At 44.3% G+C, this 21,300-nt stretch overlaps 1 protein-coding gene across 1 annotated transcript; it reads left to right on the forward strand.

The window, feature by feature from the left end:
- Positions 1 to 299: 299 nt before the first annotated feature.
- LOC101784575 (chlorophyll a-b binding protein 1B-21, chloroplastic) lies at positions 300 to 1,769 on the forward strand. Its single transcript, XM_004965287.3, has 4 exons — positions 300 to 673; positions 766 to 868; positions 964 to 1,252; positions 1,372 to 1,769. Exons 1-4 carry the CDS (start codon positions 315 to 317, stop codon positions 1,521 to 1,523), a joined length of 903 nt encoding a protein of 300 aa, XP_004965344.1. The 5' UTR covers positions 300 to 314; the 3' UTR covers positions 1,524 to 1,769.
- Positions 1,770 to 21,300: the final 19,531 nt, after the last annotated feature.

The following is a 21,300-nucleotide window of genomic DNA, read 5'->3' on the forward strand; positions in this document are numbered from 1 at the left end:
GTTGTGGCGAAAGGTGTAGCCTGACAGTTAAATGTTCTTTGTTGATCCTCAACTGGTGGGCCCCCCCCCCCCCCCCCCCCCCCCCCCGCCCTCACCTTTTGGATTGGTGGATAAAAAGTTTCATCGAGTTCTGTAGATATTCCACTCACTCAACCAGCAAAGCCACACATGTGGACTGCAGCTCACGGCCCTGAGCCCATTGCAAGCATGATGCCTCACCTCTTCCGGGAGGGGGGCCATGCCACGTCGGCCGGCCAAAGATACCCCGATCCTACGTGGCCCAATGACGCTCGGGCGCACAGATATTGCGCCCAATGGCGGGCGGCATTTGGATATCCCCATCCCGCTCCGTCTCCTCTCCGGCCGCTCGTGCTCGTGCTCGTGCTCTTAATAGCAGCCGCAGATTCTGCTCCGCTCTCAAACGCCACTTGTCCTCCCTCCCTCCTCTCGTCTCCCCGTCACCTCAGGATCAGCAAGCGGCAATGGTGATGGCGTCGTCGAGCGGGCTCCGGAGCTGCAGCGCCGTGGGCGTGCCCAGCCTACTGGCGCCGTCGTCCCGCTCCGGCCGGCTGCCGTTCTGCGCCAACGCCACCACCTCCGGCCGCGTCACCATGTCCGCCGAGTGGATGCCCGGCCAGCCCCGCCCCGCCCACCTCGACGGCTCCTCTCCTGGGTAATACTCACGGCCAATCACCACGACGACGCCGGCGTCGAGGCTGATGAACTGACGAGTGATGACTGACGATGCTTGTGTCTGTTTTCCAGGGACTTCGGCTTCGACCCCCTGGGCCTCGCCACCGTTCCGGAGAACTTCGAGCGGTTCAAGGAGTCCGAGGTCTACCACTGCCGCTGGGCCATGCTCGCCGTGGTACGCCGCTGTGCTGCCTCTCTGATTACTTACGATCATGTCATGAACTATGGCATGGACCTGACCGATGAGCTTTGCAATTGTGTGGCATGCAGCCCGGGATCTTGGTGCCTGAGGCGCTGGGCCTTGGCAACTGGGTGAAGGCGCAGGAGTGGGCGGCCGTCCCCGGCGGGCAGGCCACATACCTGGGCAACCCGGTGCCGTGGGGCACGCTGCCCACCATCCTGGTGATCGAATTCGTGGCCATCGCCTTCGCCGAGCACCAGCGCACCATGGAGAAGGACCCCGAGAAGAAGAAGTACCCCGGCGGCGCCTTCGACCCGCTCGGCTTCTCCAAGGACCCCGTCAAGTTCGAGGAGTACAAGCTCAAGGAGATCAAGAACGGTGAGTCTCCTGGTTTTGTGTACTATATGATCTCGTTGTTGTAGTGACAGCCTCCCACTCCATTGATCATACGCTAACCACTGGGCATCGTCTAAACGATTGTGCATGATGATGAGCAGGCCGGCTTGCGATGTTGGCGTTCGTGGGGTTCTGCGTGCAGCAGTCGGCGTACCCCGGCACCGGGCCGCTGGAGAACCTGGCTACCCACCTCGCCGACCCGTGGCACAACAACATCGGCGACATCATCATCCCCAGAACGATCTACCCTTGAGCTGAGATGATTGTGAGAGAAGAGGATGAGACGAGACAGGAGATGGGGCTGTGCTGGGAGTGTGGATGATGTTCTATGTGTGTGATTGGTTGGTTACTGGGCACTGCCTGCGTGCGTGCAGGAACTGTACAACGAACAACGACGGCGACTTTCCGGCCGGCCGGGAACCCCTTATAATGTAAAGCTTATTATTATTAAGTAGCGGCTACCCTTATGAATCCACCCAAGTTTTGTGCCAAAACCAAACTATAGCTTTGCTATGTTCCCCATTGTTTTGCCGAAGGGCAAATCAGAGGAAGTTCAGCGTGTGTTTGATTTGGGATCAAATGAGATGTGTTGGATTCATCCTACTTTTCTTGGTCAGGTTCAATCCGTCTTGTGTTTGGTTGGGAGGGATGTGTCCATCTTGGTTTTTTTGAAAGGTGAGATTTAATACCGTTAACCACGGTTAATCTCATCTGTCATCCATGGATCTCATGTGCCATCCTAATTTCCCTTACATTTGTTTTCTTTTAGCCTGCCTTATCTTCTTGTGACGCTTCCTCAACGCGCCCTCCTTCACCATGTCACCTCTCTATTGTGCCATCCTCCCCTGCCGCCCTCCTGTAATACCCCGTCCTCCAAAGCTGCACCGCCCAACCCTTTTGAGGGGCGGGCACGCATATACATATCATCCTACTTACACTTTTGTCGTCGCTTTGTGTAAAAGATTTAACCCGAAGGTGCTATGGCTGGTGGACAGAGGTTTATAAGTTAGCTCCACCTTGCTCAACTAGCAAGGTGGTACTAAACATGCGCACCTATGCTCATGGGCCACTACTGGGCCATCCAAAATTGGACCGGGTGCTACATACACCCCCCTCAAAGAACCCGACGTCCTCGTTGGTCCAACTCACCCACACTTAGCGCACGACCGTACGTCCATTGCCGGCGCCATATGTCATGCCGTGTGTCCCATCTAAAGCCCACACACGACATGCGTCATATGCCTGCACACTGACCCGTACGCGCAACCGCAAGGGTTAGCTCTGATACCACTTGTAACACTCCGTTCTCCAAAGCTGTCCCGCCCAAACATTACGAGAGGGCGGGCACATGTACACATAGCACTGTACTTACACTTTCGTTCTTGTTTCGTATAAAAGGGTTAACCCAAAGGTGCTATGGCTTGTGGTCAAAGGCTTATAAGTTGGTTCTGCTCTTGCTCAACTAACAAAGTGGTACTAAATATGCATACCTGCGCTCATAGGTCACTACTGAGCCATCCAAATTTGAGCCGGGTGTCACATCTCCACTCCTCACACCTCTCCACCCTGTTCCTCCACAGCATCGGCCGCTGTAGCTCGTGCCCCCAATACACCTCGGGCTGGTCCCAACTCACTCAGGCAGAGCTTGCCCCACCTAGCGGCGGAGCTCTGCATCTACACGATATTTTCCCTTCGAGGTATGTCCCAACCCACATGAATCTCCGTCCAAACGGTGATCCATTTGGATCTGACCTGTCCCATCCAGTTCAACCTTCAAACCAAACGCATGCTTAATTTTGAAATAGGGAAAATTTGTATGAGACTTGAGCACCTGGTGATGGTTGCTTTTACATAGAAACTAAATACGCACATCGAATCTATTATGAGATACAGGAAGACAAAGGCAGTTTTCTCCCAAATTTCTTTCCCATCCATTTGTTCTGAATCATCATGATCAAGTGCTTCTAACTGATGAGGTTGTATACCTAAGGGCCAATATATACGTAGGGTGATTTTTTTTCAAAAATAAAGGAATAGTAAATATTCTTGACTTCTTTTCTTCTTTTTAATCAAGAAACGTATACTTCCTTTGTCATCCTAAATTATAGGTCGTTTTGGTATTTATAGATTCATAGCTTTTACTATGTATCTAGACATAGTATACATTTAGATGCATAACAAAAGCTATACACCTAGAAACATTAAAACGACCTACTTCCTCCGTCCCAAAAACAAGTCATTCTAGAAATTTTAGGACATATTAACAAGAGGTAAAATGATCTTGATTGGCCCTATTTATTAGCTATATTTGGTGCTAATTAACTGTTGTATTCCTACTGCACACATGCTAAAATTGTGTATAATGATCGAAAATTGCATCGTGGAATTTGCAATAATGCGATGACGACAGGAATTGAATGAAAAGATCAGAAAAAATTCGAATAAATACAATGCAAGTAAAAGTTCATAGATTCATGATTCATTGGACAAATTTTAAATCGCAGAATGATTTTTTTGGACGGAGAGAGTACAATTTAGGATGGATGGAGTAGCTACTAAGAAACACTAACATAGCGTCGAGGTGAGATATTATCCCGAGAGGCGGAGACAGAGATTGACAATAATGAAAGTGGCCAAAAAATGCCGCAAGGTTCAACACGCACGCCGGATAGAGATAAAGGCCGGGCGGACCCGTCATGGCTCGCCTCGCCCAAGGGAACCAAACTGGCACCAACAGAATACACGCCTTCAAAATGGAGGCCTCTCTTCTATATATCGCCGTTGATATTCGCCAGCGACCAACCAAACTTTCACAACGAACTGGCCGGAAAGAAGATGGACATGGACCTGCCGGTCGGGCCGACGTTGTCGTCGGCCGTCGGTGCTGGCGCCGGCAGCTCATTGCGGGCGTGGTCGGTGCGCGCCGGCATCGGCCGCGAGGTGGACGGTCTCGCCGCGGTTCTTGATGAGACCAAGCTGGTCCTCAGCTTGGCACGCGGGAAGGAGGAGCCGGAGAACAAGGCGTTGGAGGGATTCTTCAGGGAGCTAGACTACGAGGTGTTCGACGTGGACACCCTCGTCAACGAGCTGGAGGACCGCCGCCGCATACGGACCGAGGTGGTGGAACCGTGGAAGCAGCTGCTGAGGAGGCCGTCGCTGGGTGGCAGGTTAGTCACATCGTCAGAAAATAGAGATTTTGGATTCCCCCTTTCTACGAAGAAAATGGAGAGATCAAATCAAACGGGCATTTGGGTTTATGATCTTCACAAGAAACATGGATGGATGATGCAGAAACCAAAGAAAATAAGTTTGGACACATGATGACACGGTCTCATCCTTTTGTCGCTATTTTCTAGTAAAATAAAAGGTTATCAAAATATTTTCCAGGATAAATCTACAAACAAGGTTTTTGAAGTTTTCAAACTATGGTAGTCCTTGCGGATCAGTTAAACCGGGTTTGGCACTGCATGCTTCAGCTCTGGTCCTCCATGTGCGCCATTGCATGCGTCAGTAAACATGGTGGCGGTTGCGGACGGTAGCTTCCTCCTCTATTGGTATTTCCATATGGTACTGTATATTTTGGGTTTGCAGTCTTCACTCTTCAGTCTCCTTGGTCTGCCTAGTTCAGTTAATTTGTGATGCTTCCCGCACGTGTGGTGTTGGATCAGATGGTAATTCAGGCTCTCAGTTAGTTTCTGCCAAATTTGATTTCGGACTCAGTTGTATTATTGCAAGAAACTTGTGTTATATTAAACTTCTTAATCGGACATGTTGGATGTTCCAGATCCCAAACTTCAAGTTAACTAGAGAAATGCTGTCGGCATTATTGGAATAAAATGCAGCTAGCACTTAGGCTTAAACAAGAGCACATTGTTTTCTCTCTTCCTTTTCTTTCGTTGAGAAAATTTGTATATGCAAGCATCTATTTATTTCTTCTTTTTAATTTTATTTCTAGTACTTGGGTAACCATACTGAGTGAATGGCATGCAGGCCTCGGCAGACGAAGCTAGGTTGTTCAGATGGAACAAACTGTGATGTATTTCAGCAGAACAGCTCTAATACTGACCCATCAGCCTCAGATTCATCAGAACTTCAGCTCGTAACGTACAAAGAAGAAGCAAAATCTTTGATGCCTGGGGTGGAACTAGACAACAAGGATGACATCCTACGTAGGATATCACATCATGTCAATCCGCTCAGTCAAATGCAACATTATGCACGCAAAGCTCTCAGACATGAGGAGCTTGACTTGCTTGCTCTCTGAATGAAATCTGCTGCAGACACGGACTTGAGACAACTCCTTTGGTCCCTGAACCCAGAATCTATGGCAGAGACAGGAGGATTTGTCGGTCTTCGCAGTTGTTGGTAACGGTGGTGTTGGCAAGACCACATAAGCTCGTGTTCTATACAATGACGAGATAGTCGCCCGCAACAGTTATAGAAAGCCACCTGTCTATGACGTGTCCACATCAGCTATAGGTAATAATTGTAGACTAGTTACTAAACAGATCAGCTATATCATTTATTTCAAAATTTAGTGGGTCCCACGCGCCAGGATTTCTTTAATCCTTCCCTCCTCTCTCTCTTCCCTTTCCATCCTCTCCCTTCCTGTCTTCCCCACCTCCCCTATCCCGGCAGCACGCCTTCACCTTCGTCCGCTGCTGCTCGCCGGTGGGCCGCGCCCTAAGCCAGCGGGCCGCTTCTCCTTTGCGTTACTGCGTGGCGGCGCTGAGGCCAAGCTCCGTCCCTGGATGGAGTCCGCCCACGACAGCGGCCATGCTCCGGTGGCCCCGCACCTGGCCTCCGCCGCAGGCACCCCCGCCAGCATGCACGCATGTGGCGCCACTCCCGGCCTCCACTGCGGCCACGCCCGCGGTCATGTGCGCAAGCGGCACCACTCCCGACCTCCGCCGCCAGCCGCGCCGTCTGCATGCGCACTAGCGGCCGAGCAGCGCTCCACCAGCTCCATGCCCGCGCCCGCCGCCCAGCCTCCTCCCTCATCGTACAGGGTGCCGGTGGCTGAGCCCCGCCTTCCCTCCTCGTAGTGCCGGAGGCCGCAACTTGCCCCCTCCCCACTAGGCCACCACGCTCCTCACCTTTGCTTCTGACAGCGCCCACACACACGCAGGTGGCGCCATACTGCCCCTTTGACCCCCCATGTTGGCCACGCCGCGTGCCCCACCTTGCCCGTGCTCGATGACCTGGGCGACACCTCATATGTGGAGTGGAGGCTTGGAGGGTGGAGGCTGGAAGGACTGAAGGAGAGAGGCAGAGGCAGACGGGGAGCGGGGACAGGTAAGGCATGGAGATGAGCAGGTGGGCGGGGAGCGCTGTCGGCTCTCGCCAGGTTCAGCAACAGCCGCTTCTTCTATTTCCTCCATGCGGGACAAAAAACTGACGTGAAAATCTTGTAGAGAGCACATATCGGCCCGTTGCGGCTGCCATAAGGGTGTGGATCTATGCCTCTATCAATTTTGATGAAATTAAGCTAACCCCTGATTTGTTAGAGTGCTTGTATGGTGACAGGTTTGAGAGAATTGAGGACATGAATAAACTCCAACAGTTTGTTGAGGACGCTGTGAAATAAAAAAGGCTTGGTCTGGATGATATACGGGAAGATTGCCAAGCGGCCCCTTAGCGATCAGTTGTAGCTCTTTCCTCAGAGTATACAAGATCTATTTCAACTAGCATTGTTAGTATAAGCCTTTTGTTGATAAGTGATTCAGATTTAATCTAGCATATACAGACACATAACAGATAGAGCAGAGGTAACCAATCTAGAGCAACCTAGATCATGCATATGTTGTAGTTCTGAGCATGTATAACAGAGCAATACAGATATGATCTTAGTAAAAGTATCTTTAAATCTACACCTCCGGTCTGGCTTCCGAAAACCCCTATCTTACACAAGAAAGATCCTATCATGATCTCCTCTATCAGCATATGTAATCTAAGGGCACGATCACAAGAATATGTTATACTCATCAGTAGATCAGGCATGCAAATCTGTCACCATGACCATATAAACATCCTAAGCAATCTATCATAGATTGAAAAGCAAGCAAGTCCGAAAGAGCATAAAACCATAGAAGGAGGCACTTAGATCGCTAAGAACAAGAACATATCTATTACTTCACCATGAATGATTGTACATCACCAGATCTCCACAAGGATTCTACCTTGATCTAATGATCCTAGCTCCAGAACTCCAACGTGGATCTTCCTTGCAGGGTTCCCACGTTAGCTAGGGCTTAGCTATGCTAATCCCTATACAACTGCACGACCCTCGTCTCTTCGAAGTGGTATCCCTCAAGCTCCTTCTGCTTCCTCATTGGAGAAATGGGGTATTTATAGTCTGGAGGATCTGTGGCAGATGGAAGGTGAGGGGGCGAAGGAACACCCCATGCCGATTGTCCTGGGCCTTCCTTTTGCCCACTCGCGCATCCCTTTATCTCCAAGTCATCTCAGGTATTCTGAAGTCTTCTTTTCACTTGCATGTAGGCCTGGCACGTCGATAGCTTCAGGATAAGATTGATCCTTGATAACTCATATCTCCGCTTGATCTTCTTTGATCCCGAACTCATTTTGCCATATCTTTACAAACTTGGCCCTTAAGTCATCCTGGAGGATTGCTTGCTAAAAAATGAGCATGAGAGGGGCCCTAAGGACCCTAGGCCGATCGACATGGGCCTCTATAGGCCGATCGGCCTAAGCCCTAGTTGGGCTTGGTGGCCTTCATCTGTCTCTGGTTCGTTCAGGGCTTTACCCAATTACGCTCCATTAAGTTTAATTTCCTGCAAAATGGGCTATCCTCCAAAATATATTGCATATGTGAAAATGACCCGTTTATTAGGTATGATCAATAGTTTAGGTATTAAATTCATGTTATTATTGAAGATAAAGATGGGTAAAAAAATATCAATAATGAGCGTCAACAATCCCCCCATGCTTAAACCTTGCTCATCTTCAAGTAAGTCTTCAATAGAAATCAGCGTTGCCCTTCGGTGTTCAATCCTGCACTTGATCATGCACAAGAAAACATAATATTCTCATAATAGTTTTTTAATTAGTATTCAAGTTGTAACCAGTCTTTTCTAATATGGAGGGTAGATATCATTTAAGCACACCTCCCACAATATATTAATCACTTGCTCTCAATTTTAAACAAATCTCAAAAGATTTTCGATAAAATTTTTTCAAAAAGAAACTGAACCGAGATCAACAATTTAAACTTTATTGCAACTGCTCATTATTTTCTCAGCTCATCAAGTCTCTCGAACCTGTGCTAGAACTGTTCCAACCTGTCATCCCTCGTAAAAATATGTATAAGGCTTTATCTGGATCTTTGGAAGGTTAGTCCTAGCAAAATATTATAATCAGGATATTATCAAAATAAGAAAGACTTCTGATGGATATAACCGAGACTTGTTAAAAAGGTTATGAAAAATAATTGCTTATGGAGAGGGAGAAAATGAACACACACTTTCAGATAGTGGACATGTGCAAGGGCAAAAGGTGATCGCGAGACACAAATGAAGTCCTTGAAATCGGATTGCATATGGTTGAAAAATGAGTATGGATCAATCTTGAGAGCACTTTGGAATTTTCAATGAAGCTTGGAGAATTAAGGAGTACTTTTATTTTTTTTCTCCTTTTTATTTTTTATTTTTTATTCCTTTTCCTTCCTTTTTTCTTTCTTTTCTTCTCAATATATTTTTTTTCTTTTTCTCCTAAGAACTTCTTGCAACATAGTACTTCACTCAGCAGTAGTTAAAAATAGTGCGATGACTCTCCCCCATGCTTGAACGATGCTCGTCCTCAAGCATGAAAGAGGAAAAAAGATAAACTGCTGATGTAAGTAACAAAATCTTCAATCTTCTGCAGAAAATTATTTTATTCTTCTGGAGGATTGTCCACACCAAAATTCAGAGGGTCCAAAGGGGAATGACCAGCTTGTAAGTCTCGTACCACAGAAATAAATCCTGAATCAATTCACCCAAAAATATATCATGCAGTCTATGGTTCATCATGATATAAATATTTGGCTTTGGATAGGTAGAACAATTGCAAGAAGTATTATTGACAAGGTGAGTGCAATGATAATAAAAAATAAATGAGCCTTTGATCTATTTAAAAGAGAGAGCGATAAATATATGTGGGTCTCAAGTTATCATAACCTACACAAAAAGATAAGCAGGTATTTATATCATTTCAAACTGTGTTAGAGAGAGCATTAGTTCAATGGTGCAATAACCAAGCACAAAAAGCAAACAAAGCGGCAACGATCATCATCTTTCAACATGACATTTGATGGCAGTTAGCATGCCAATTTATGAACCGCAAGCATACAGATTAGTTGTAGCTCTTCCCTTGGAGTAATCGCTCAAGGTTTATCAATCTATGGAACAAGTGGATTTGCACGCGTAACTAAGCACTAATCTATGTAACTGAAGGTTCTTTGTATATGATATGATTATACTAATAAAAGAACTGAGAAATCTAGATTAAGGCAGATAGAGAGTATGAATGTAAACAAGATAGATAAAACGCTTGTCCTAGGAATCTAAGATCACCTGTAGATGTAATCGCCATGCATGAAAGAACTAGATCTAAGTGTTATCGTGAGTGGATGTGAATCATGCCCCACTTTCCCTCTCGCACGTTGTCACTACACGAGGGTACTCAAATATTAAACGATAAGAACATGGCATGATGATCATTCTAGGTAAGCAAATAAGTAACCCAAAGTAGCGCTGGCCAACCATTGCATGAAACAACATCATCAAGATATGATAGATAACAAACAGATCTTAAACAAGAGGTTCAGCAATTACAAATCAAGATCTCCATACAACCCTCGAGGACAAATAGAGACTTTACCCCATGGTCTAACACATATTGACAGAATTCTGGGTAGAGATCACCCTGTAGATCAACTGGACCGAAGACGACGATGAACGGGGGCAGGAAAGCCGCAGGCCGATCGGCTTGGGCAGCTCTAAGCCGATCGGCTTGGGAGGTTTCTCCCTCCTCTGGTGCTCCGCTTCGCGTGGCTTCTTGTAGACCCAATCTTCTCTCCGTTTTTCCTCCTTGTGGCGGTGGTGGATGGTGTTTACATGGTGTTTTCTCCTCTCTCTCTGTCCTACTCTTCTTCCTTGAAGTCCATGAGGGGTATTTATAGTCTCCCATAGGTGGTGGATCTGGGTCAATGTCGGTGAAAAAACCCTAGAGATCATTGTAGACTTCACGCTGAAGAAACGGGAGGTCGACCGAGCCCTGGAATGGGCCAGGCTGATCGGCCCAGAGGGTCTCAGGCCGATCGGCCTGGGCCCTTCCTAGCCCTTCTGGTCCTCTCCTTCCTTGTGTTGGCTTCCCTCGACGACCCATGTCCAAATAGCCATTAAGCTCTTTATACAAACTCCCTTGATTATGTCGTATTTCTTGCCAAAATACAACATGGTCCAAAATACAACATATATGTAATAATGGAGTTATTTCAGGTGCCAAGTTTTGGGTTAGTATAAGAATAAGTATGAAAACACTGGTTAAGTAGCACTAAAAGTGTGTCAATAACGAGTTTCAACGATCCCCCCATGCTTAGCTCTTGCTAGTCGTCGAGCAAGTTAGGCGATTATAAACTTCTCCAGTAGGGTTGAACAAAGATCTTGAACTAAGCCTAAGCAAGCAAGTCAAGTACCTAGCCTTCAAACAAAAGATCAAAGGAGTAGCAAAGATAATCAAAGTATGAGTGTTCAAAGATTTATCTAAGCAAAGATTCCCCACAGCTATTGTTCAGAACCAAGTAACTTCAAGAATCAACTACACTTACTTTCTAGCTTTCTTCGGAGGGTTTTTATTTCATCATAAAACAATCTCCCTGCAACAAAATTGAAACAAGAATTCTTTTCCAGGAGCTTACGTGTTGCACAAATGAATGGTGGCTATCCTACTTATTTGCAAGTTGTCATCTCTCAAAAGTCACTCAATTATATGGTGGAGCTTGGGTAAAACTAGCTAGAATCATTACTTATATTATCAAATTAAGAAAACTCTCTAACGGTTGCTTACCGAGCCATTGAGCATAAGAATATCCACATAATGTGAGGTTTTCAAGGATGAGAAGATATAGAATTGTGGACATGTGCAAAGGCAAATAAAATAGTGACTTTGAGGCACAAGCGATGTCCTCATCGTCGGATTGCACGTGGTTGGAATGAAATCCGTTCTGTAAACAAGTTCATCTTTTCTTTGCACCTCTCTTGATCTTCATGCAGTAAAAACTCCTCCTTTATTTCTTTCTCTCTTTTCCTATTATTTCTTTTTCATTTTATCAATACTTTTCTTTCTTTTTTTTCCTTCTTACTTTCTTTCTTTATTTTTAATCTCTTCTACGAACCTCCTCTGAACACCACACCATAAAAATTAGTTTTAGATCCTTCCAGAGACCTTCAATGAATGTGCTGCCTAAAAACTGATGCAGAGGAGCCCCAAGCCGATTCGCCTGGAGGGGACTAGGCTGATATGCCTGGCCTCTCCTTTCTTCCCCTCTAGCTCTTCTTTCTGGTGAAGCTTCCTTATCTTGCATCTTTCCAAAATTTCATTGAGCTTGACTAGGAATGGAACAGATCTTCATATAATGGGTTGTGTTCAAGGAATAGGTAATAAAATTGAGAAATTTATAGTTCGGGTTTAGGAATTTAGTAGAAAATATGATTTTTTCCAATGAAGAACTCTCATTACTGAATATTGATGAGGCTAGAAATCAGAGATGGTAAAAGCATACAATCAATGCTCAGAATTAAAGCAAACCAAAGAGATAGCGATCCTAACTCAATTCAAAGCGTAAATTCTTGCTTATGTTGGTATGAATAAATATTTTTAGGCATTGGGTAGGATAGGCAAAACTCTCAACCTAGTAGAAAACTTGATCAATCTTGTTTTTGCAGAGGTTTTAGATAAGCAATAAAATTCTAAATCATCTCCAATTTAATCCTTACTAATAAAGCATAATCAAAACCAAAGCACTTAATCATCATAAAGCATGGGTATTGCATGAACAAATCAATTACTAAACTTCACAACTAAGATTTAGAATTCAAGACAATGCTCATGATCCAAAATTGCATAGACAAAATAAGAGACAAGCAAACAAAGGTAGACACTAAAAACACTTGGGTGATCCTCGAATTTTATTCGTGCTTCTTCTCACAAAGACGCTAAAGTAACGATCTAGGCCTAAGTCTTTCTAGAAGCTTAAGAAGACTACTACTTTATCTATTTTTGATTGAAATAAAAACACTAAATTAGACTATCACGTGACTCAACTTGACCAAACTAGATCCAAAAACTTATACGAGCAGTGATCTCCCGATGCTTAAAATTTACGACGTCCTCATCGTAACCACATGGAGTACAAAGGGAAAGACTCTTGTAAATGCACTAGTGATGCTGCCCGCACTGCTTGCATACAGGATGGCTGCTGCTTCCTTCGCCATGAGCTCTGTTCTTCCTCATGTTGCCGCACATCCCGAAGTGCTTCTTCACATTCCTCTACAAGAACTTGAAGTCATCCTCCTGCCGGCGATCATTATCATCTACCTTTTGATCCAGAACTTGCAAGGCTTCCATGATGTCGTCGACGACTTCGAAGAGGTAATGTATGTTCTTCCTGCAAGCGGTGCAACACGTATGATCATGCTCCTCCGGTTCTGGCCCGTCATCTTCTAGAACTTTTCTCTTTGCCCTTGTCTTGACGGCGGTCCTCTTCCACCTTGCTTTTCTTCATCTTGTCAGCCAAATCCCAGTACGTGTTGGCATCTTTTTCGTCATCATGGCCTGCAGCACCCCATGATCTGGGGCTCCTATCATCCTCCCAATCGCTATCACCTCCGTAGTCAGCTAGCGAGTACTTAGGTGTCTTCTACACATAGCTCTTTTTCTTGATCCCAAGGAGCCTTGCTGAACGCCTTGTGGGAGCGACGATGACCTCCTTCTTCTTGGTTGCTTCATCATCACTTGAGGATGATGAACTTGAGATCCATGAGCTTTCCAAATGGCGCCTTACCCCCAACGTTGATGCAAGCGTTATGAGCGGTCCTTGGTAGAGTTTTGGGATCCAACTCGCACCTCTTGGCTTCCATGTGAAGGGCGAAGGCGGCGGCCAAGGGAGGGGGTGCTGCCGATCGGCCTGGGGAGGTTAGGCTGATTGGCCTGGCCTCCTCCTTCACTGGTTGCTACCCCCTCTCGTCTCCCGAGCTCCTGGATGTCGCCGTTGCACTTTTTTTCTAGTTTGGTGGATCTGAATTGCTTGTGTAGATGCGAAACTCGAGCTTCAGTTGGCCTCATTATATACTCTTGAAGTTTTAGCCAAGGATCCACACATTTTGAAAAATTTCCTTGCCCCTTCCTGCAAAAATTCACTTAAATAATCTGTCATTACCAAAGATGGGAAAGGGGGAACCGAAATGGAGGCAAAAACCCCCCAAGACAATTGGCCTGGGGGCTACTAGGCCGATCAGCCCAAGGGGTTTTCAGCCTCTCTGTCTCCCATCTTTTCATGGTAGTGCGTATTGTTGATGGTTGTTAGCATGCCAAGTTGTGAACCGCAAGCGTACGGATCAGTTGTAGCTCTTCCCTCAGAGTATTCCCCTAAGGTTTATCAATCCTTGGAACTTGTAGCACAAGATCTATTTCAATTAGCATTGTTAATATTAACATGGTGTTTATGAGAGATTCAGATCCAATCTACTAAGGATGTACAGACAGATAACAGATAAAATAAAGGTAACCAATCTAGAGCAACCTAGATCGCTAAGAACATGAACACATCTATTACTTCCATGAATGATTGTACATCACAAGATCACCACCGGGATCCTATCTTGATCTTGATGACTTCTAGCTCCAGAACTCCAGCGTGATCTTCCTCGTAGGGTGATCACGCCAACAGAGGTTCGCCTAGGCTAATCCTTGACAACTACACGGCCCTCAGCTCTCCAGAGAGGTGTCCCTCAAGCTCCTTCTGCTTCTCTGCTATTTCACATCAAGTACGTCATCTTTGATATGGGGCTCGGTGGATTTTTTGGGGTATTTATAGTCTAGAGAGCGCGTGGCAAAAATTGGAAGGCGAAGGGGCGAAGGAAACACTAGGCCAATCGGCCTGGGCCTTTCTTTTGGCCCGTCGCGTCCTGCTTTGTCTTCATGTCTCCTCTGGTGCTTTGAAGTCCTATTTTCACTTGCATATGGGCCTGGCACGTCGGTTGCTTCCAGATGAGATTGATCTTCAATGACTTTCCAAATCTTCACTTGATCTTCTTTGATTCCTCTTTGATCCCAAAGTGATCCTTGCCATATCTTCACAAACTTAGCCCTTAAGTCATCTCGGAGGATTGCTTGCCAAAGATGGATGACGGAAGGCTCCAGAAGACCCTAGTCCGATCAGCCTAGGCTCCTTTCAGCCGATGGGCCTAGGCCTTTCCTAGGCCCATTGGCCTCCGTCTTCATTTGATTCGATGCTCGTTTATTGCTTTATCCAAAAATATACTTTAAGGTCCAATTCCCTGTAAAAACAGAACATCCTCCAATATATGTTGCACATGTGAAAATAACCGGTTTATTAGGTGTAATCAATAGTTTAGGTATTAAATTCATGTCATTATTTAAGATAAACAGGGGTAAAAGTGTGTCAATAGTGAGCATCAACAATCCCCCCATGCTTAAACCTTGCTCGTCCTCGAGTAAGTCTCCAATAGAAATCAACGTTGCCTTTCGATGTTCAATCCTGCACTATATTCCACAGAAGAAAACATAATGCTCTCATAAGATTTTTCAATTAATATTTAAGTTGCAACCAAGATTCTCTAATATGGAGGGTAGATATCATTTAAGGACATCCCACAATAAATTTATTCTTTTGCTCTCAATTTTAAACAAACCTCAAAAGATTTTCAATAAAATTTTTTAAAAAGAAAATGAACTGAGATCAACAATTTAAACTTCATTGCAATTGCTCATGTTCTCTCAGCTCATCAAGTCTCTCAAACCTATCCTAGAACTTCTCCAACCTGTCATCACTCAAAAATATGTGTAAGGCTTTATCTGGATCTTTGGGAAGGTTAGTCCTAGCAAAAATATTATAATCAAGATATTATCAAAAGAAGAAAGACTTCTGGTGGATCTTACCGAGACTTGTCAAAAAGGTCATGGAAAATAATTATTTATGGAGAGGGAGAGAGTGAACACACACATTTAGATAAGGGATATGTGCAAGGGCAAAGAGTGATCGCGAGGTACAAATGAAGTCCTTATAATCGGATTGCACATGGTTGGAATAATGAGTATGGAATAATCCTTAATCTTGAAAGCACTTGGGATCTTTATGAAGCTCAAAGAACTGAGGAGTATTTTATTTCTTTTTCTAATTTTTTCTTTCTTTTTCCTTTTTCCACAATATATTTTTTCCTTTTGCTCCTCAGAACTCTTTGCAACATATTACTTACTCAGCAGTAGTCAGAGATAATGCGATGACTATCCCCCTCATGCTTAGACGATGCTTGTCCTCGAGCATGAAAGGGAAGAAAGATAAACTGCTGATGTAAATACCAAAATCTTCAATCTTCTGGAAAAAATGATTGTACTCCACTGGATGGGTTTTCATGCCAAATTTCAGAGGCAACAGAGGGGGGAACACCCCAGGCCGATCGGCCTGAGGGTGGCCAGGCTGATCGGCGTAGCCTCTTCTAGCTTCTGTTTCGTCCGCTTTTTATTCCATGCACTAGTGGTTGCCTCCAAGTCTTGATTTTCATGAAAAGGCACTGAATAATCTTTCGAATCTTCGTCGAAATATTTTCCATACTCAAATTGGGTTGTGGTCAAGGAGGTAGTCTCAAAAATGATATATTTGGGTTTTGGTTTGGATGCCCAGGGAAGTTTGCGAAATTTTCAGTGTAGAAATTCACAATGCATGGACAGAAAGGCTTGCAATAAGAGGTTACACAAAAAGGAATGGCCAGCTTCTAAGTCTCATACCACAACACAAAACTAGATCCTTAATGAATTCACCCAAAAATAAATTTTGCAATCTATGGCTCATAAATATTTGGCTTTGGATGGGTAGAGCAATTGCAAAAAGTATTATTGACAAGGTCAACATGAGTTGTAACTAAAAATAAAAGAGCCTTTGATCCATTTAAAATACAGATCCATACCCAAATATATGGGTCCAAATTATCATAACCTCCACAAAAAGTAAGCCAATATTTATATTAATTTCAGTTCGTGTTAGAGAGAGCATTAGTTCAATGGTGCAATAACCAAGAACAAAAATTAAACAAAGTGGCAACTATCATTATCTTTCAACATGATAAGAACTTAAACCATCACAATTAATTACGTATCATTATATTTAGGTGATGCATATTTTATTTAAGCATGGCATGGTGAAATAAACACATAAATTGAAAATAAAGAGAAAATAAAATAGAAAAGTAAAACAGAAAATACTATGCATACCCAACACACATGTTGAAATAAATAAAAAGAAAAGAAAAGAAAACTCAAACCACACGTGTGTGTTTTTATTCATCTCCTTCGGTCTCTAGTCCAGGTCATCTTGCGGTGGGTCATATTGTGGCTCTCCTTTCGGCGCGTCTTCTTGCTGTTGGTACTCGTGATACCCCTACTCGTAGTGCTCCTGCGCTCCACCTTGGTACTGATTTGGAGGCACAATCCTTAGCTTGCCGAACTGATAGGTGATGGTTATGTTGTTGTCCCCAATACTGTCAGCAGCTTGCCTCACAGTACCTGCATACCTGCATCTTCTAAATTTCTTTGTATACACATGCCTATGATGCGCGCACTTCTCTATGGCTGTGGCAGGTGGCTGTACTAAGTAGACAATGGAGCATGTGGTGGGGTCCCTAAAAAGGAGGTGCATATAACCATGAAAAGCATATGGTGCCAGTGGAGGTGGATGCGCCGGTTGCTGAAATTCCGATTGTACTGGATACACCGGCTGTTGGAGTTCTGGTGCATATGGACCTTGAGCCCATGCTTGTGCCGGCACCTCCAGCCACTGTTCTTGCTACCATCCTTCATGGACTCCCTCGTAACTTGGTGCATTCTAAAACTCCGTCTGCTAGTAGCTTGAGCTAGGTGGTGGCACTTGTATTTCTGGAGCTGCTTGTGATGATTAACCTTCTTCTATTCTTTGTACTCTCTTGTCTTTCTTTGTAGGAAATAAAATTCCTTCTTCCCTCCAGTTAGTCTTGCCCACATGGTAGATTTCCAGTCTTCTGTCTTGCAACTTAAAATTAGTGACTCCAACTATATATCCTTTCTCTTCGTCACCACCAATTAAGTGTGCATTTTTTATTGTCTTGGCGTCAATGCTTCCTTCTTTAATGAATCACTCAGAGACCCTTTCAATATCTGACTTCAAAAAGGATGCAATCGTGTGTGGCGGAACCACCCAAATTAACCCGGCTAAAGTGTTCTCAACGTCACCTCATATGCGAACCACACTTTAATCAAGTCAATTCGACAGTTTGTCGTGTTATACCTGATAAACCACTTGTTTCGGATCGAATGAAAAGCATCTCACACGAAGGCGAGTCTAGAGATTACAATATTCCAGTACTTAAAGCATAGATCCGAATTAAATTATTACCCATCCATTGTTCAAAAGTGCATAAGTAAAATGTTCAGAGTTTCAAAGCAGTAGAAAAATGATAACAACTACACGTCGAGACAAAATATCATGGGGAAGCCAACCATGATATCAATAACCGCGATCCTTGTCATTCAAGGATGGGTCCCACTCGATCGTCCAACCCAGAGAGAGCTGGGTCGGCCAAGTCAAGCTAGCAGCACAATCATCAACATCTATCATAGTACCTGAAAAGATAAGCCACAAGCAAGGCTGAGTATACTAATACTCAGCAAGACTTAACCATCGGGTGGTAACTACTCTACCAACTTCTAGACATGCAAGGCTTTTTGGCTGAGCGGTTTGTTTGCCAAAAGCATCTACGGTGGGTCCTTACTTTCATATTTTAGCATCAGATTCTAGTTGATTATCCATTCTAGGTAAGCACCTATTCTAAGCAAACATGTGATCAAGCAATTTAATTCAAGCATCAGTATTATTCATCACCATTTGTTCCTCTTCTTACTCAGTGCAGAAGCGCAGTCAAGTAGTCTCAAACTGTGAGAGGCATATGATTCAAATCGAGTTTCTTAACCTTGCAAGGTGAACCTAACCCCACAATATATGCTACTGCCATGCCAGGTTCACATATATCAGCCGTCCCCGTTAATTCACGACATTTGTCCAGAGCCCACTTCCCTTGGCATACAATACCCCAATGGTCCCGGAACGATGCCGTACCGAGGCTGCACTTGTACCCACATGAGGTCTTATGGGAACTCGGTTCCAGAGAGAGTGGGGTAATGGTCCACGCTGGTTCAATCAGGTACTAGGCTTCCCCATCCTATACTAGGTATGATATTAGTACTTTCAAACACTTGACCACTGTTCTAACATATCTCGACCTTAGCTGTTTTCCACTAGACAGACGGGGCAATCCGAGATCCACCAATACAGAACATATAGACCAGCCCCGTCCATCATCCTTATGGTTGCAACATAAGTAAATAGGCAACTCCTATAGCTCGCGAGTGACAGGAAATCACTTGACTTTCATTGTGTCCCTATTTAGCATAGCAACTACATGACTTAACATACAAGTATTCAGCACATAGGTACCTAGGATCATGCGACTAAGGTTCAAGCAACTCCTATAAACTTAATGCATAACATAACTAGCATAAGTAGTGCATAATTTTAGAAACCAGGGTTATGCTCCAGGGCTTGCCTTCTCGTCCTAAGTTTAGATTAGCCTTGGGCTCTTCCGAACTTGGTTCGGGTCTTGATTTGCCTCAATTACGTCGGGCCCGGGTGGGTCCTTCTTGACATTTTGGGCCGAGCTCGTACATTCCATTCGCGAGGTTAGCTTCTACACAAGATGAATATGCAATAATTCAACAATTCCACCTTTCACGGTCTAAATGGCATTTCATATATTATTACAAAGCATAGCTAACTCAAGACCAAACTTATTTAGACAAGCACCTATACTATCTTTCTTCACAGTTTGGTGCATTTTCATGATTTAGACACTTAGTTCTTGTTTGATGGTGACTGTGTACACATATAACAAGTTTATTAACTTTAGATTGGAAAGTTCTCCTATTTCTGAATGTTTTGTTGCACCTCTTCCAATATTACCATTTTACCCTTACTACTACTTAATGTTCTTTCATTCATTTAATCGGGTTTAACTTCCAAATTTTGTTTCAGCATGCAAATAGTGGGGTATGACACCAAAAATTTAACAAGAATTCAAGCATGTCATTACGATGTTACTGTAAAAATTTGGAGCTCACTGGACTTCGACAAAAATCATTAAAATGACACCAAGATCCTATGGTTGAAAGTACTTAACTATTTTTATCTCAAAATCTACAGAGAATTTGTTGCTGAAATTTAAACAGTGTGTTATACAAGTGCAACAGAGGTTACAGTGAATTTTCCACGATTTGTGGTGAAGAACATCTATTTTCCATATTTTTCTAGTATTTAACTTTGCATAAAAAGGAAAACATGTATCATCAAGTTTCATCCAGTGAACCTTACTTTTCCTAGCAAGTATGTTTCATGGGTGATCTAACAAAGGTGGTTTCATATTTTTCTCTAACAAATTCTATTACCTATGCAAAAAGTAAATTCTTTCAATAGATTTCAATGATAAATGTAAAACAGTGTGTAAAACATCTAAATTAGGGTCACAAATATTTTTCCTAGCACAAGATCAGTGTGACAAATCTAACAGAGGTGGTTTTGTTATTTTACCATTTTTGGGTGATTTACCAAGCATTTAAAGGCTTAAACACCAAATAAAATCTAGTGCTAAACACAAATCAGAAACATGCATATGAGTATTTTTAAATGAATCTACACGTCACCAGGAACCTAGCAAAATAATAATCATGTTTTTCCCCTTTTTCTACATTTACTTATATATTTTCAGTTTTTCAGCCTTTTTAGATCTAGGAAATAAAGAAAACCGGGATCAACTTGCAGACTAGCCCCCTGATCTAAGGTTTAATCGCGCAAAGATCCTTTGATTTCTCCGATACCCCCCTACACTTGTTCTTCTTCTTCCTTCACATCCCTCACGCATTAGACACAACACAGAAGCATGGTACAACATGGATTGGCATGGCCAGCCACGGCAGGGGAAAGGGGGAGGATGGCGTGCTTAGGGAGCACGGAGAGGGGGCATGGATGTGCCCTGGGGCAGCGACGCTTACCAGCAGGGGCGCAACGCAAGGAGGAGAGCGGCGCCATAGGAAGTTCATGGGTAGGAAGGGCGCGGATGGGGGCTCGCCGTGGAGGGGGCTGTCTGGCGAGGGAGGACCGCCGGGAAGCGACAAAATGGATGCGCGGCGTCGAGGAGGCACTGTGGCTGTGAGGAATCAACCAAAGACTCAACAACGGTGACAAATTTCTCTGGTGAAGGATGGGGAATAGTTGGAGCTTGGTTCTAGCAATGGAGGTTGGGAGGAAGGGGTGAGTGATTCTAGGGGGGGGGGAGGGCGTTGGGGCTGCTTATATAGCCGAGGCGAGGCGAGGATAAGAGCGGTGAAGTGACAAAGCACGGGGCACAACCATTGGAGGGGAGGGGAGCTCCGGTGCTTGGGCACTTGTAACAATCTGGGTGCTTAAACGGTGTTTTAATTGTAAGAGGAAGTCCTTTGTGCTTAAAGAAAATATTTGGGAACTTTTAGGCAAAGTCCAAGCTTTGGGGCTCTCTATTTAGAGGTTTCCAATGTCATCTTGAGCTGAGCCCTATACCAAAGTTTTAGAGCTTTGGGACCTTAACAACTTTGCTTTAAGAAGCAAGTTTGAAATCTGCCCCAAAAGCCTTCAAATCAAGGTCAAAGTTCCCTAGCTTGGTCAACTCAGCCCC

This window comes from Setaria italica, chromosome IV, assembly GCF_000263155.2.
Source record: "Setaria italica strain Yugu1 chromosome IV, Setaria_italica_v2.0, whole genome shotgun sequence".
Taxonomy (NCBI): Eukaryota; Viridiplantae; Streptophyta; class Magnoliopsida; order Poales; family Poaceae; genus Setaria; species Setaria italica.